The sequence below is a fragment of the Mandrillus leucophaeus genome, unplaced genomic scaffold (genome assembly GCF_000951045.1).
Source record: "Mandrillus leucophaeus isolate KB7577 unplaced genomic scaffold, Mleu.le_1.0 Scaffold515, whole genome shotgun sequence".
Lineage (NCBI taxonomy): Eukaryota > Metazoa > Chordata > Mammalia > Primates > Cercopithecidae > Mandrillus > Mandrillus leucophaeus.
In genome coordinates, this window is record NW_012105531.1 from 472,295 (window position 1) to 486,773 (window position 14,479).

The following is a 14,479-nucleotide window of genomic DNA, read 5'->3' on the forward strand; positions in this document are numbered from 1 at the left end:
AAAAAAAAAAAAACTTTTCTTTTCCAGTCACATTTTATCAATTATGTTTAATTAAATTACATAAGTAGAATAAAAATCACAACTTGAAAAGAAAACAGATTGGGGAACAAACACAAGTGACCCTTGATGAGTGTGCAATTCATCTGCAAGAACAGAAGAGAGTTGGCTTAGCAGAGAACAGCCCAAAGTGCCAGATGTGTAGAGCAGCAATTATGTTTCACAGTGGCAGTGAAGAGTGTCAGTGCTCAGGTTGTTGCTAATATGGAGGTGGTTTAAGAGAGAGATTCTATTGTAGCCACTAGGACTAGTTATATTTGAGTTACTCTTTTTTTTTTTTTTTGAGACGGAGTCTCGCTGTGTCGCCCAGGCTGGAGTGCAGTGGCATGATCTTGGCTCACTACAAGCTCCACCTTCCAGGTTCATACTATTCTCCTGCTTCAGCGTCCCGAGTAGCTGGGATTACAGGCACCCGCCACCATGCCCAGTTACTTTTTTTCTGTATTTTTAGTAGAGACAAGATTACACCGTGTTAGCCAGGATGGTCTCGATCTCCTGACCTCGTGATCTGCCCGCCTCGGCCTCCAAAACTGCTGGGATTTCAGGTGTGAGCCAGAGTTACTCTTTTTATCCTTAAACACCTCCAAAGCCTTCCTCCTTAGGTGTGTTCATGATGCTTCTCACCACCCAAGCCTTCACCGAATGTGTTAATGATGCATTTGATAAAATATATTAATAAGATAATGTAAAAAAACAGGGGAGTTGCAAACCCCTGTAACTATTTAACTGTGCTTTTTAGCTGAAAACTTTCGGTGATCATGCTTGTCTCTTTCTTTTTTTATCCCTTAAGTGACATACTTGCCATCCAAATCATTGGAGGTCTATCACCCAAAACAGATGGTTACCTGTTCTTTTTGCCTGAGACACATTTGTATTGCCAGCTCCCAAGGAAAAGCCCTTGTAGGAGAATTGTTTTCACTGTGACCAGTTGAAAACATACTTGTATAAGATAGAAAAAAAAAATTTTTTCCTACTGTTTCACTTAACACTTTACTTGTGGTCACAAAAAAGTGATTCTCCCCACCAACAACCAGTTATTCAGTGGACACTGACTGGGTATTCCACAGTTACTGCAAACTCTTACACTACCCCAGTTACTGTACACTCCACAGGTTAAAGACTGAGTCCCTCAAGACTTCCTCAAGACAGTTCTATAAGACTTCAAATGCTAATTGCATCTGAATTGGGGTTCCCACTACACCCTCCCCTCCCTGGGTTCAAATAATTTGCCAGGATGCCTCACAGAACTCAGGGAAACACATTTACTTGTTTATTATAAAGGATATTACAAAGGATACAGATGAACAAGCAGATGAGAAGCATAGGGTGAGATATGGGGGAAGAGATGAGGAACTTCCTTGCCCTCTCTGATGTGACACCCTCCAGGATCCTCTGGGTATTCAGCAACCCAAAAGCTGTCTGAAACCTGTTCTTTGGAGGTTTTATAGAAGTTTCATTATTTAGGCCTGATTGATGAAATCATTGGCCAGTAATGGTGAACTCAAACTTCAGTCCCTCTCCTCTTCCTAGAGGACATTGGAGTGGGGCTGAAGTTCCAACCCTCCAATCACATGATTGGTTCTCTTGGCAACCACTCTCATCCCGAGGCTATTCAAGAGCCTGTCACACCTCATCACATTAGAACAAAAGAGGTTTCTGTCACTGAAGAAATTCCAAGAGATTTAGTACCTCTGTATTCAACATTCCTATCCCTTTTGTAGGTAACTGTACTATTGCATAATATGGCCATATTTAAGTCATTTTCCTTGAGAATAGAGAAGGAGAAATCAATGATTTTCCCCCACTTCAGATCTCACCTGCCAGCACTGATGTAAGACTACACCTCCCTATTTCAAGGCACATTATTATCATCAGTCTGTGTAAGGTATCTTCCCATTTAATATTAAATTGTTACTCTCTTCCCACCTTCCTATTCCTCTTCCGCTATGTGAGCCCAAGCCAGCAGCTGATGTGTAACCTTTCATTCTACCTTCTTTGTGTTGATTTGAAGTCCATTATTGGGGGGCACATGATGTTATATCATAAGGTGTGTTTTTAAATTTACCTACATGGTACTGTGTGCATTTAATTATCTTGTTTCTTTTTCACATATTCTTGTGTTTTTTAGATAGCCATATAAAAGTCCAGTTCATCATTTCTGATTCTTAGAAAGTGTATTTTTTGTGTGAGTGCTCACACACACACATACACACAGGTACATTTTATATTTTAATATTCAATTCCTCTTGGAATACTCACCTAAGCTGCTCTCCTTTGCTAACATAAAAGTTATTACAATAGATATGTATATGGATTTCTTCTTGAGCACTTATGCAAATGTTTTTCAGGGAAAAATACACAGAAATAGGGTTGCTTAATTTTACTAACAACTAACAGATAGAAATGACTATGCTAGTTTACATTCCCATCATCAGCATCAGAATACTTCACTGATACTTGATATTATTTGATATTTTTGTTTTGCCATGCTGTTGGCTGTAAATTGTTATATCTTTTTTTTAAACAAAATTGGATTTCTTTAATAGTGAAGGTTTGCTCTGAATTATCTTTAATATCATTTGCTCCATTTTCTATTGATTTCCTCATCTCTTTGCATTGTGTAAATGTGTGTCTATGTGATAAAAAAAAAAAAAAAAAAAAGAAGAAAAAAAGAAGAAAAGAAGAAGAGGAAGAGAAAAGAAAGAGGAGGAGGAGGGGGAGGAAGAGGAAGAAAGAAGAAAAGAGAAAAGAAGAAAAAACCTTTGATATGGTTTGGCTAGGTCCCCACCCAAATCTCATCTTGAATTGTAGCTCCCATAATCCCCATATGTCAAGGGAGGGTCCCCATGGGAGTTAATTGAATCATGAGGACAGGTTTCCCATGCTATTCATTCTCATGACAGTGGATAGCTGTTATGAGATCTGATGGTTTTATAAAGGGCAGACCCCTGCATACATTCTCTTGCCTGCTACCATGTAAGATATGACTTTGCCCCTCCTCCTTCTGCCATGTGAGCCCTCCCCAGCCATGTGGAACTGTGAGTCCATTAAACCTCTTTTTCTTTATAATTACTCAGTCTCAGGTATTTCTTCATAGCAGTATGAAAATGGACTCATATACCCTTGTATATTTTAGATCAGTTATTCTCATCTGAAAATGTAGTTCACATATTCCTTGAAGAAGCAGAGGATCCCAAAGACTCATTCAGGAGATTCACAAATCAACACAACTTTCATAATATTTATAAATTGATCTTTGCCATTTTTACTCTGTTGACATTTGTACTGATGCCACACACAGTGGTGAGTAAAATTGTTAGTGCCTTGGCAGAAGTAATGACAATAGCGGCAGACTACACTAGTCATCATTGTATTTATCTTTATTTTACACACACAGGAGTGAAAAAAGAGAGTATCCAATTCATTTAAGAACATCCTTGATGAAGCAGTAATGATAACTAATTTTATTAATTTATTAAATGTCAATCCTTGTTAAGTGTATAATATTCTGTGTGATGAAAAGGGGGTTATGCATAAAGCACTTTTGGTGAGCACTGAAATGTGACCATTGTCTACAGGAAAAGCCTATGCAAGATTGTTCGAGTTTCAAGATAAACAACTCCCTTCCCCTACGTTTTTGTATCATGTTTACTTCAAAGAACAACTGACAGACCAACTATAGTTATTCATACCTGGATATCAGGCAGATATTTTCTTGAAAATGAATAAAGCAGTCCTGCCACATCAATGAAAACAGCTGACAGTCTTTGTTGCTAGTTATAAAATTGGAAATTTCAAGTGAAATTTAAAATTTTGGAAAACTTGTAACTGTCAATGTGAGTTTCATACCTTCCAATAATTAAAAACTGTTCTGATGAAATTGGTAGTGATATGAATCAGTGCAAGTTTTTTGTATTATATAGTGAAATGTGTCATCATTTAGAAAATCTACATAGCTCAGTGAGCCAGTATGTTGCAAATGACCAATGTACAATATTACAAAACCATGCATGGGTGAAAAATCCATTCAAAGTGCAAAATAGACCAATGGATTTTAACACAAGGAATATGAAAACTTCATTGGTAGATTTCAGATTTCACAGAGCAACTAAAATTTAACAAACTACTTTCGTTAAAATTTAAAAAGCAACTTTTCAAGTTTTGGTATGGTATCAAAGAATATCCACAGTTATATGGAAAAGTTGCTAAGTCATCTCTTCTTTTCTGGCTGGATATTTGTGTGAAGCTAGTTTTTCTTCCTATACTGCAACCAAAACAACATACTGCAATAGATTGAATATAGAAACAAATATGAGAACCTGTCTTCTCTTAAGCTAGATTTCAAAGAGATTTGATAAAATATAAAATAGCTCTTTCTTCTCAGTAAATTTTTGTTTGTTTTTGAACAATATCGTTATTTTCACAAAAATGTAATGTTTATGGTAATATTTAACTTGTGTTCATTATTGTCATTTTAGGTGAATTAATATATTTTTAATTTGTCAGTGTTAATTTCTAATATGATAAATATTTACGTATATATATAACCCACCATGGCATGTGAGTGTGTGTCTGTGTGTGTGTATGTGTGTGCGTGCACACTTGTGCCCGTGTTTGTTCTTTGGGGCTTTTAATAGTTTTTATAAAGTTTAAAAAAGTACTGAGACCAAATGTTTGAGAACTAGTGTACTTAGTAATAAGTCCCTGTGGGCCGGCGCAGTGGCTCACACCTGTAATCCCAGCACTCTGGGAGGCCGAGGCTGGCAGATCACCTGAGGTTGAGAGTTTAAGATCAGCCTGGCCAACATGGAGAAACTCCGTCTCTACTAAAAATACAAAATTAGCCTGGAGTGGTGGTGCACACGTGTAATCCCAGCTACTCGAGAGGCTGAGGCAGGAGAATCGCTTGAACCCGGGAGGCAGAGGTTTCAGTGAGCCAAGATCGTACCATTGCACTCCAGCCTGGGTGACATAGCAAGACTCCGTCTCAAAATAAGAAGAAGAAGAAGAAAGAAGAAACAAGAAGAAGGAGGAGGAAGGAGGAGGGAGGCTGAGGGAGGAGGAGGAAGAAGAAGGAGGAGGAGGAGGAGGGAAGGAAGAAAGAAGGAAGAAGGAAGGAAGAGGAAGGAAGAAGAAAGAAGAAAGAAGCAGCCCCTGTCAAATCTAGACATTGCAGATATCTTCCCCCAGATTGTCATCTTCCTGTGAACTTTACCTGTGATGTTCTTGTGATAAAAATGTTCACTTTTTAAAATTTTGGGGGAGTATGCAATACACGGTCCTGTTGCTGAAGTCTTACTACTCTTTCCGCAGCGTTATGCTAAGATCTCTCTCTCTCCCTCCACCATCCCTCCATTCTTTTCTCACCCCCTCTTCCTTTCTCCTTTCCTCCTTCATTCTTGTTCTTACGTTTTACAAGTAAATAGCATCTTCTTTTCTGTACTTTTTCATAATAAAATTACTTAGATGCCTATTGATAGATACTTTAAATTGTTTGAAATTGTGTTTTATTATATGCAGTGCTGTAAGGAATAACTTTTTGCCAACATCAGTTTACTCGTATTTGTAGGATACATTTTTAAAATAGAATTGCTGAGTTAAAGAGGGTATGTGGTTGTCATTGTTTCATATAACCAAATTGTCTTTCATAAATACAATGTCGTTACACTATCACATGAAAACGATGTCATTTATAGTCTCATAGGTATAAATATGCCTAGTTCTATATATTATTACTAATATTGTGTAGTCCAACATTTTGATTTTTGTTTTTGATAGGTGAATTATGATTACTTGGTGTAGATTTAATTTACTTTTTTATGAATAGGAGTATCTTTTCATATGTTTAAAATCCATATGCATTCATTTTAATGGCTACTAATCAAATCCTTTGCTCATTTCTATTGGGTTAGTTGTATTTTATCTATCTATATATAATATAGTATCTTTGACTGATCAGTCATTTGCTATGATACAATTTGTAAAAGTTTAATCCCCATTTGTCATTTGTATTTTGACTTTATTTTGCTTTTAATCTTGCAGAAGTTTTTACTTTGATTAATAACATTTTTAAATCCAGTGTCATGAGTAGAAACCCATTTCCATATCTGAGATTATTTTTAATTCTGTGTTTTCCTCTGATTATTTTGTGGAACTTATTCTGGGATAGGATGATAGACAATAATCTAAATTTATTTGAGAAATCTGTCAAATTGTCCCAACCCAATTATTTAATACTCTGCCTTTTATTCCTCTCATTTAAATATTATTTATTTCATATACAAAAGTTTCCTGCATATTGGAATCTATTGGTTTTCTATTCTGTTCTATTCACATATCTCCATGTGTGCCAGTATCACACTATTTTGGTTATATTTTCAGTTGATAATTGCTGGTGTAGAATAGTTGTATGTTGATCTTATATTAAGCAAACTTGCAGAACTTTTAAATTAGTTTATATTATTTCTTGCTTTTCTAGAATTTTCAAAGTAAATTGTTAGTTGCATCATCTCCCAATATGAGAAATGTCAGCAATCCATCCTCTTCCCTTCTGGAAAGGGTTTTATAACCCTGGCTTGCTGCTTACTAGTTTATTCTTCAGCTCTGTCTCTTTGCTTCTTTGCTATTGAAACCACTCCATTGGAAATGTTATTTAGACAATTATCTTTTTATATTGAATTATCCAGTATCACCAATTGGTTCTTATTTATATGCTTGTTCCTTTCTTATGTTTCAGAAAATCTTCTTTGTCTTTTCAGGGATTTCTTTTGAATTTTAAAGTCTGAATCTGTTCTCTCTTAGACTACTTTTTATTCTAGTATTAGTTCTGTTGTTTTTTTCCTTTTGATCATGGTGCTTACATTCCCTAGAGAATTTGTTATTAATACTTCAGCTAGTGATGTATCTAGAAGGAAGGGTAAAATTCATGTCCCAGCTTGAGCTACTGCTAGTGGATTGAGTTGATGTAGAGAGGATACCTCATAACAGAGTTATAGTCTGTACTGACTCTACAGTCCCCTTTCCGGCAAAAGACTTCATCTGCCTCAGACACTGCTCTCACCAGGACCTCATCACTCTGATTTACCTCCTTAGTCCATAAACTGGGATGTGGAGGGCAGAGGGTACAACACTCAGGCCTGTTAGTGCCTACAGACTCCCCTCCAAGCCTGGCCCACATTTTTCCACTGCTTCTTACTGGTAGTGGGTTGGAACTGGGTAGATCAGAAAGATCTCAACAAGTAAATTGAGAATGAGAAAGAGAAATAGAACATCTAGAAAGTTCTTCCCAAGCCTGATAACCTTTATGAGCCCTTGGAGTTACCCTCGATAAACCCCAGACACACAAACATACACTGGGATCTCAAATTTCCACTTACACTAAGGCTTTACCATAGTTTCTGTGTTCAAGTATGATAAATTTCAAAGCCTGCTCAGCAATGTTCTGTCCCAGGGCATCTTAAGTGCTGGGTTCAGTAGAGAGGGCCAGTAACCCATGCTAGTTGCTGTCTTGTCAAGAACCCATTAATCCTGCCCGCCACGGTAAGGCTCATGATGAAACACACACACACACACACACACACACACACACACACACACACACCCCTAACCATAGTAGCCAGCCCTAAATGTCTTATTAGTATATAGCTTTGGAAGTTGTTTGCAAAATTATCTTTATATGGTTGTTATTGAAACAGGAAAAGTTCCCTTTTCCCCCTTCCAGGGTTTATGATACGATATAGCTCACTTCTTCACTATCTCAGTGTGCAAAACCCCTAGGGGGAGGCGACAGATGGGCAGGTCGTTGGGAGCATGGGCTCTGACCCCACAGCAGCTTCTAGGGGTGAACGTTTACAGTTCCTGAAGCCCCACTGTGCATGTTACAGTGTATTCTTTTAGTTTTGCCATCTGTAGGCAGCTTATGTTAATCAGCTCAATTAGACATTCTGCCTTATCACAAGGACAGAGGGCTTTCTCTATCCTGGGGTTCTTGCCTTGGTGTACCAGAAAAATCAGATCACATGTTGGCTTGGAGAATGAGTGCAAGGTTTTATTGAGTGGTGGAAGCAGCTCTCAGTGAGGTGGATGGGGAGCCAGGAGGGGTATGGAGTGGGAAGGTGGTCTTCCCCTGGAGTTTGGTGGCTCAGCGGCAGGACCCTCCTCCAACTGCCCTGGCCAAATTCCCCTTGGTATCCACATCGTTCCACCCGTCGATGGCCTGCTGGCGTCTGCTGGTGCCTGTCGGTGGTGCTTTTCTGTTCCTCTGCTCCTCTCCACATCCAGCCACCTGTGTGCTCTTCTGCCAGTCTGTTCCTCTCAATGCCCAGCTGCTTGCCTGTGTGCCCACTAGGGTCTGGGGGCTTTTACAGGCACAGGATGCGAGCATGGTGGGCCAGGTGCTCTTGGAAAATGCAGCATTTGGACATGAAAACAGGAGTGTTTGTCCTCACCTAGATCCATGGGCACAGGCCCGAGGGTGGAACCTTCGCCAGGGTCCCTGCCCTTCTCCTCCCAGCACTTCCCTTTCCCCACCCCATATCATTACGATTATCTGCTTTTATAAATACACTTCTCAAAATCCAAATTTTCTGGCATTGAGTGGTTAAAGGCAGAAGAGGTAAAGGAAATGCTTTTTTGCTCCTTTTCATGTAAAAACAAAAAAAACAAAAAAAACAAAAAAATGTTGTAAGTGCTTTCTAGGTGGCAGATGTTGTTAATGTTTTACATGCACATATCATATAATCTTCACGTATTTTATTAAAACCTCCTTTACAGGGAGGAAGTTAAATTTCAAAAAGCTTAGACAAATTGTTCAAGATTATATAGGTCAGAAGTGACGAAAACAAGACTGAAACCCCCATCACTCCGCTCCTCCCTTCTGCATACCCTTAGCATATGTTCTAAGCATTCTAGATTCAGATTATCATTCTTTCTATTTATATTAATGTAGGAGGCCACTGTTTGCTCAAAATACCTTAGAATGCACTTCTGCTTTTTAAGGATACACAGTGTTCCTACCACCCAGTGGAACAGCAATTTCTCTGAAATCAGATACATAAATGAAAACAGTTTATTTTCTTTTCAGGCATCCACCAAGCTCATAGATAATAATTTAGACATTTCTGATGCAATCCTCAGTAGACCTTTTACATAGTATGTGGGATAGTTCATACAGGGAGAATAAAATTAAGATCACCTTTTAGCCATTGTTATTTTACAGAGATATCACAAAATAATGTTGGAATGGGATGGAAAGGAATTACTTGTGGATATTTGTAAGTGGAAGTGTTTCTAAAATCATACTATATATTTCTTCCAAGGCTTATTTAGTTTATTTCCTATAGCAACATGGTTCACTGGTATTAAATTTGAGTATGACTATGATGGTGATAACTTATCTTCCTTATACTGAATTATTTTCCAAGCTTAATAGTGCTAGATACATGAAAAGTCAAAAGTTTAAAACCTGTAATTACTAAAACTTAGTGAGCCTGAGCCTGTATTCTTATAAATTTTTTTATTTTAATTTTGTGTTTAATGGAAGCAGTGCCAAAATTTAATTACAAATATCTACTAAAAGTTAGACACAACCCAAACTGGGTGATGCTTAACTAACTGCAATTCCATCTTCCTAAAATACATATGCAGAGCTTCTAAATATTAGAACAAATAGAATTTTTACATGATTTTTAATGATTTAGAGAAAAATACAAATTCAGGTTTTTATTTTTTGATCCCATTATGCATCTACAATTAAAGCTTTAGCAAATTAGTTTCTATAGCTTATGAGCCAAAACTCTAGCAAAGATAATTTGGCTGCCTACAACAGGTATAAACAAGATAATTGAAATGAGATAAAAGATAATTGAAAAAGGAATGTTCAGCAACATCAAATGTGAAACTTGGCTTCCAAAATGGGAGAAAACATGATTCAAAGTGTCCACTGTGTATGTTGTATGTATTGGGAATATTTAAACTGCAAAGAGTCTCAGATTTAAAAAAAAAAGAAAATGTCATGCATAAGATAATGAAAGAATATGACTTTTTCATAGCAGTGTGCTAATTGACCTAACGTACTGAAATAAACTGTCTTTCAAACATTCCCTGTTTCAAGTTGCACAGTTAAAACTCCAAAATCAATCTTTAAAGGACTAATGGAGATAAATGTAGATAAATATTAAGAGTAGTAAGCAAAATTTACATTCATGAGGGATACTGTCTTTTTGAACCTCCAAAGAGGAATGGGACTTAAAATGTATTATGATTATAGTTGTGTGATGTCTGAACATCGAAATGAGAAAACCAAACTTGGATGTCTGAGTCCATCCACTTAGCATTGTCCAAGGAAAAAAGGGAACATCGGCCCAGAATTTTTACACAAAAATTATACTCATCAAAACTCCAGATTTTCTTTATATATGAATAAGACTGAGAATCACCTTGTGGGAAATAGTTAAGGGAACGATTTTATGGGGTTTCAATGGGGAAGATGAGACTTTGGGAGACTCAGAAACAATGGTGATAGAGTGGCTGTTTTCATCATGCACACCCTGGACCATTTCAAATGCTAACTCTCAAAGCCTCATCCTACAGTGGAAAACTCTAATCACTTACATGAATCTGAAGATTTTCTGGTTTTCTTTGGGAAATAATATCTGAGTCATTAACTTAATATTATGGTATGACATATTTAATTTTTTTCTGGTTTATATTTTTGGAGACGGTGATTTATAGCAATTTATCAACAATATTTAAAAGATTTTATAGACATCATAAAGGCATTTTAATTTTAATGTTTACCATATATGAAATTTTAATGTTTACCAGATATGAATAAGGCACTTTTCTACATTGTAGCATTTAATTGTTATTAAATATTAAGTGTCAAAAAGATATCTCTATTAAATATGAGAAGAATATTAACAATTTTATTTGATGTATGTTACTCCTGAAACGAACTGTTGCTTTAATCAGTTTATACACATTAACAGTTGTGTTGACAATAGAGTTTTATACTAATGACACAGATTACTTTGACAAGAGAATATTACCATTTTTCAGTTTATTAAGTTACATCTGCATGTCGTGAGAAACCAGATGCTTTCTATACTTACGTTTTTGGGGCATATTGCCCTTTTCAAAGCCTGTTCACAAATACTTGTTTACTTAAAAATAGTATTCCATTATAGAAAGGAATTTTGAAGCTAAACTTAATATATGCCTATTGTAAACATTTATCTGTAAAAACTATATGAAAATTATTAGTTTTTATATTATTGTTTATCTGCATTAACGTTCCATTTCTAAAATTCGTATTTTCAGTATTGTTATCCTGAAAGCAATAAGGTTATTGTTGATTATGCTTGTCTTTTCAGATAAATTTGCAAAGGAAAATGAGAGTTACTGGTGTGATTACCCAAGGAGCCAAGAGGATTGGAAGCCCAGAGTATATAAAATCCTACAAAATTGCCTACAGTAATGATGGAAAGACTTGGGCAATGTACAAAGTGAAAGGCACCAATGAAGACATGGTAAGAGTAATTTAACCTATTTAATTTAAAAGTAAAATGTCATTGATAATCATTGACTATCAAATGACAAGGTCTTCAGGAGAAGACTTATGTTGATTAAAATAAATTACCAATGCATCTTGTTTTTAATTGGGCTAGTGTGGTGAAGGAAGTAGTAATGTCTCCAATTTATAAATTTAACATGGCTGACATTTAAGATTTTCACACATTTTAATTGGTGGTGCTACAAATACTTTGACACAGATGGACATAGTCTTTTGTATGACAATTAAGCTTTATTTGAATGATACATTTTTATTTCATTTTTATTGCTTTCGTGATTAACGCACTTTTTAGTTTGTTTGTTTTGTTTTGTGTTTTGAGACGGAGTCTCACTCTATCGCCCAGGCTGGAGTGTAGTGGCACGATCTCGGCTCACTGCAAACTCCGCCTCCTGGGTTCACCCTACTCTCCTGCCTCAGCCTCCCAAATAGCTGGGACTACAGGCGCCCGCCACCACGCCCGCCACCACGCCCGGCTAACTTTTTGTATTTTTAGTAGAGATGGGATTTCACTGTGTTAGCCAGGATGGTCTCAATCTCCTGACCTCGTGATCCTCCTGCCTTGTCCTCCCAAAGTTCTGGGATTACAGGAGTGAGCCACCGCCCCCAGCCGATTTCCGCACTTCTTAATGAAATAACTATTATATTAATGAAAACTATTATCTTAAAAGCAAGAAAAGCACTAAATGATAGAAGAGATATATATCTTTATATGCTTCATATTGGAAGAAAGATTTGTTACTTAGCAAAATAAAATATTTTAGAGGTATTGGATATAATATTCAATACCTCCTTTTCTTTTCTTATGATATTCCCAATTCTTTCGTTAGTTCTTCATCAAAAATTTTAATTTTAAAAATATCAGAACTGGAGATCATCCCATTTAAAATCAAGCATTATACTAGACTCTAATAAATTATATAAAATAGTTTTAAAATTACCCTCTTAAATGAATTTAAACAAGGTTTTTGGATTATCAGGTTTACATGAAAGGTAAAATAAAAATAAACCTTAATGAATTTACAATGACACATTATAGTAGTTGAATTTTAGAGGCAAACATAGTTTTTGGCTGGAAATTTTCATAAAGAATTCTATTATCCAATTACTTGGGACTGGCTGATGAAGATATAATCTTGATGAGTCAAACCTTAAAACATCATAAATCTAATCGTAGCATTAGAGACACTGGATGATCAGGAAGCAGTAGCAAAGACTGGATTCTACCCGCAAAAGTACGAATACTAAGTAGCAAAATGGGCAGACAGTCCCAGATTAAACTGAAGGATTTAAGGTGTCCATTTCTCAAAAAAAGAGAAGAGCACTCCCCTGGTTCTGAAAGACTGGCCTTAAAATTGACAGGACCATCACAGTGGAATATAGAGCAAATCATGAGCCACAGTGGTTTATGGCTTTAATTAGGATTTTATGTGTGGGTTTTATAGTCAGTGCTCATGGCAAGGCACTTCTCAAATGCTCCATGCTCCCAAATTATGTAATCTGATCTTTGAACAATTATTTTTGATAAGGTGTAGATAGGGTCAATATGTAAAAATAGGAAAAGAAGCTGTTGCAATGAATGATTTTAAACTCTGTATTGTTTTTACACAGGTGTTTCGTGGAAACATTGATAACAATACTCCATATGCTAACTCTTTCACACCCCCCATAAAAGCTCAGTATGTAAGACTCTATCCCCAAGTTTGTCGAAGACATTGCACTTTGCGAATGGAACTTCTTGGCTGTGAACTGTCGGGTAAGTCTCAAATTAACTATTTCTGTATTCTCTTTAAAGAAAACAAAAAGCATATTTGTATGTAGCCTGTTACTAACCTGCAAATTCAACACCCACAGAAATGTATTTCTGGGGCAAACTGTCTACAACATGGTTCAGGGAAAACCAGTGTGTGTTTATGTGTAGAGTAAACAAGTTCTAAAACATGCTACAGGGTAGAATTAATGTAGAAAGAGTAATGTGTTTTGTTGGGTGGTCAAAGAAAGCACAAGGAATTCTCATGGGAAACTTGTCACTTTTAAATGTGTCTCATTGTTTTGCATAATAACTTTGATTTATGTTTTCTGACAAAAGTTTAGTAAGAACTAGAATCTACCCGACCTCATAAATTGCAGTTAAGGTTAGGCTATATAACACAGAAGAGTAAGTTTATCTTTGTCCATCTACCATAAGAACTTTATCTTTGTCTGTCTACCATAAGAACTTTTTTTTAGGTTTTATGAAACATGTAAATTTATCATTCCTCCCAAGGGGACAATACTTCAATACCAAGATTGCTAATATAAATTCATTCTTGGATCATTCTTAGCTAGCAACCTGCTTATTGTACAAATAGTGGTTATCCAACTCAAGGATAACCTATCAAAGGACTCGGAGTTAAATAATTCTTGTCCCCCAGGAACATCAATGTTAGATGTAAAGATGAAGACCTAATGTGTGGGTCTTACAGTGGCCCCATTTCAATATAGTTAGATTCTGAATGAAATAGAAAATTGTATCTAGGCATTTCACTTATTATATTTTTGGTAGTTGTTCTTATATGTCTGGCGTCACAATTTACAAACTATCTTTGCCGCAGTGGCCTGAAATTATTTTGTTCAAATAACTGTGAAGAAAACTAAAAGTGCATGTGTGCTCCACTTTTTAGTGTAACCTTGAAGTGAGGAAAAACACTTACCAAATCTAAAACAATACCACTTAATTAAAAATAGGAGAACAAGTCCCTGCAAAGAGACAACTGTGAGCTTTTTATTCATTTCAAGAGGTTGCCTATAGGTTAAAGCGCATACTTTATATCTGTTTCTCTTCCTAAATTTATTAGTGTTGCCTAAAAAAGG

At 36.3% G+C, this 14,479-nt stretch overlaps 1 protein-coding gene across 2 annotated transcripts in view; it reads left to right on the forward strand.

The window, feature by feature from the left end:
- The window catches only part of EDIL3 (EGF-like repeats and discoidin I-like domains 3), a 481,624-nt gene that overhangs the window by 347,386 nt on the left and 119,759 nt on the right, over positions 1-14,479 (forward strand). For both annotated transcript variants that reach the window (XM_011996455.1, XM_011996456.1), the window contains 2 exons: positions 11,430-11,585; positions 13,238-13,382. In XM_011996455.1, the coding sequence (XP_011851845.1) occupies positions 11,430-11,585; positions 13,238-13,382 (301 nt within the window). The remainder of the gene's footprint in view (positions 1-11,429; positions 11,586-13,237; positions 13,383-14,479) is intronic.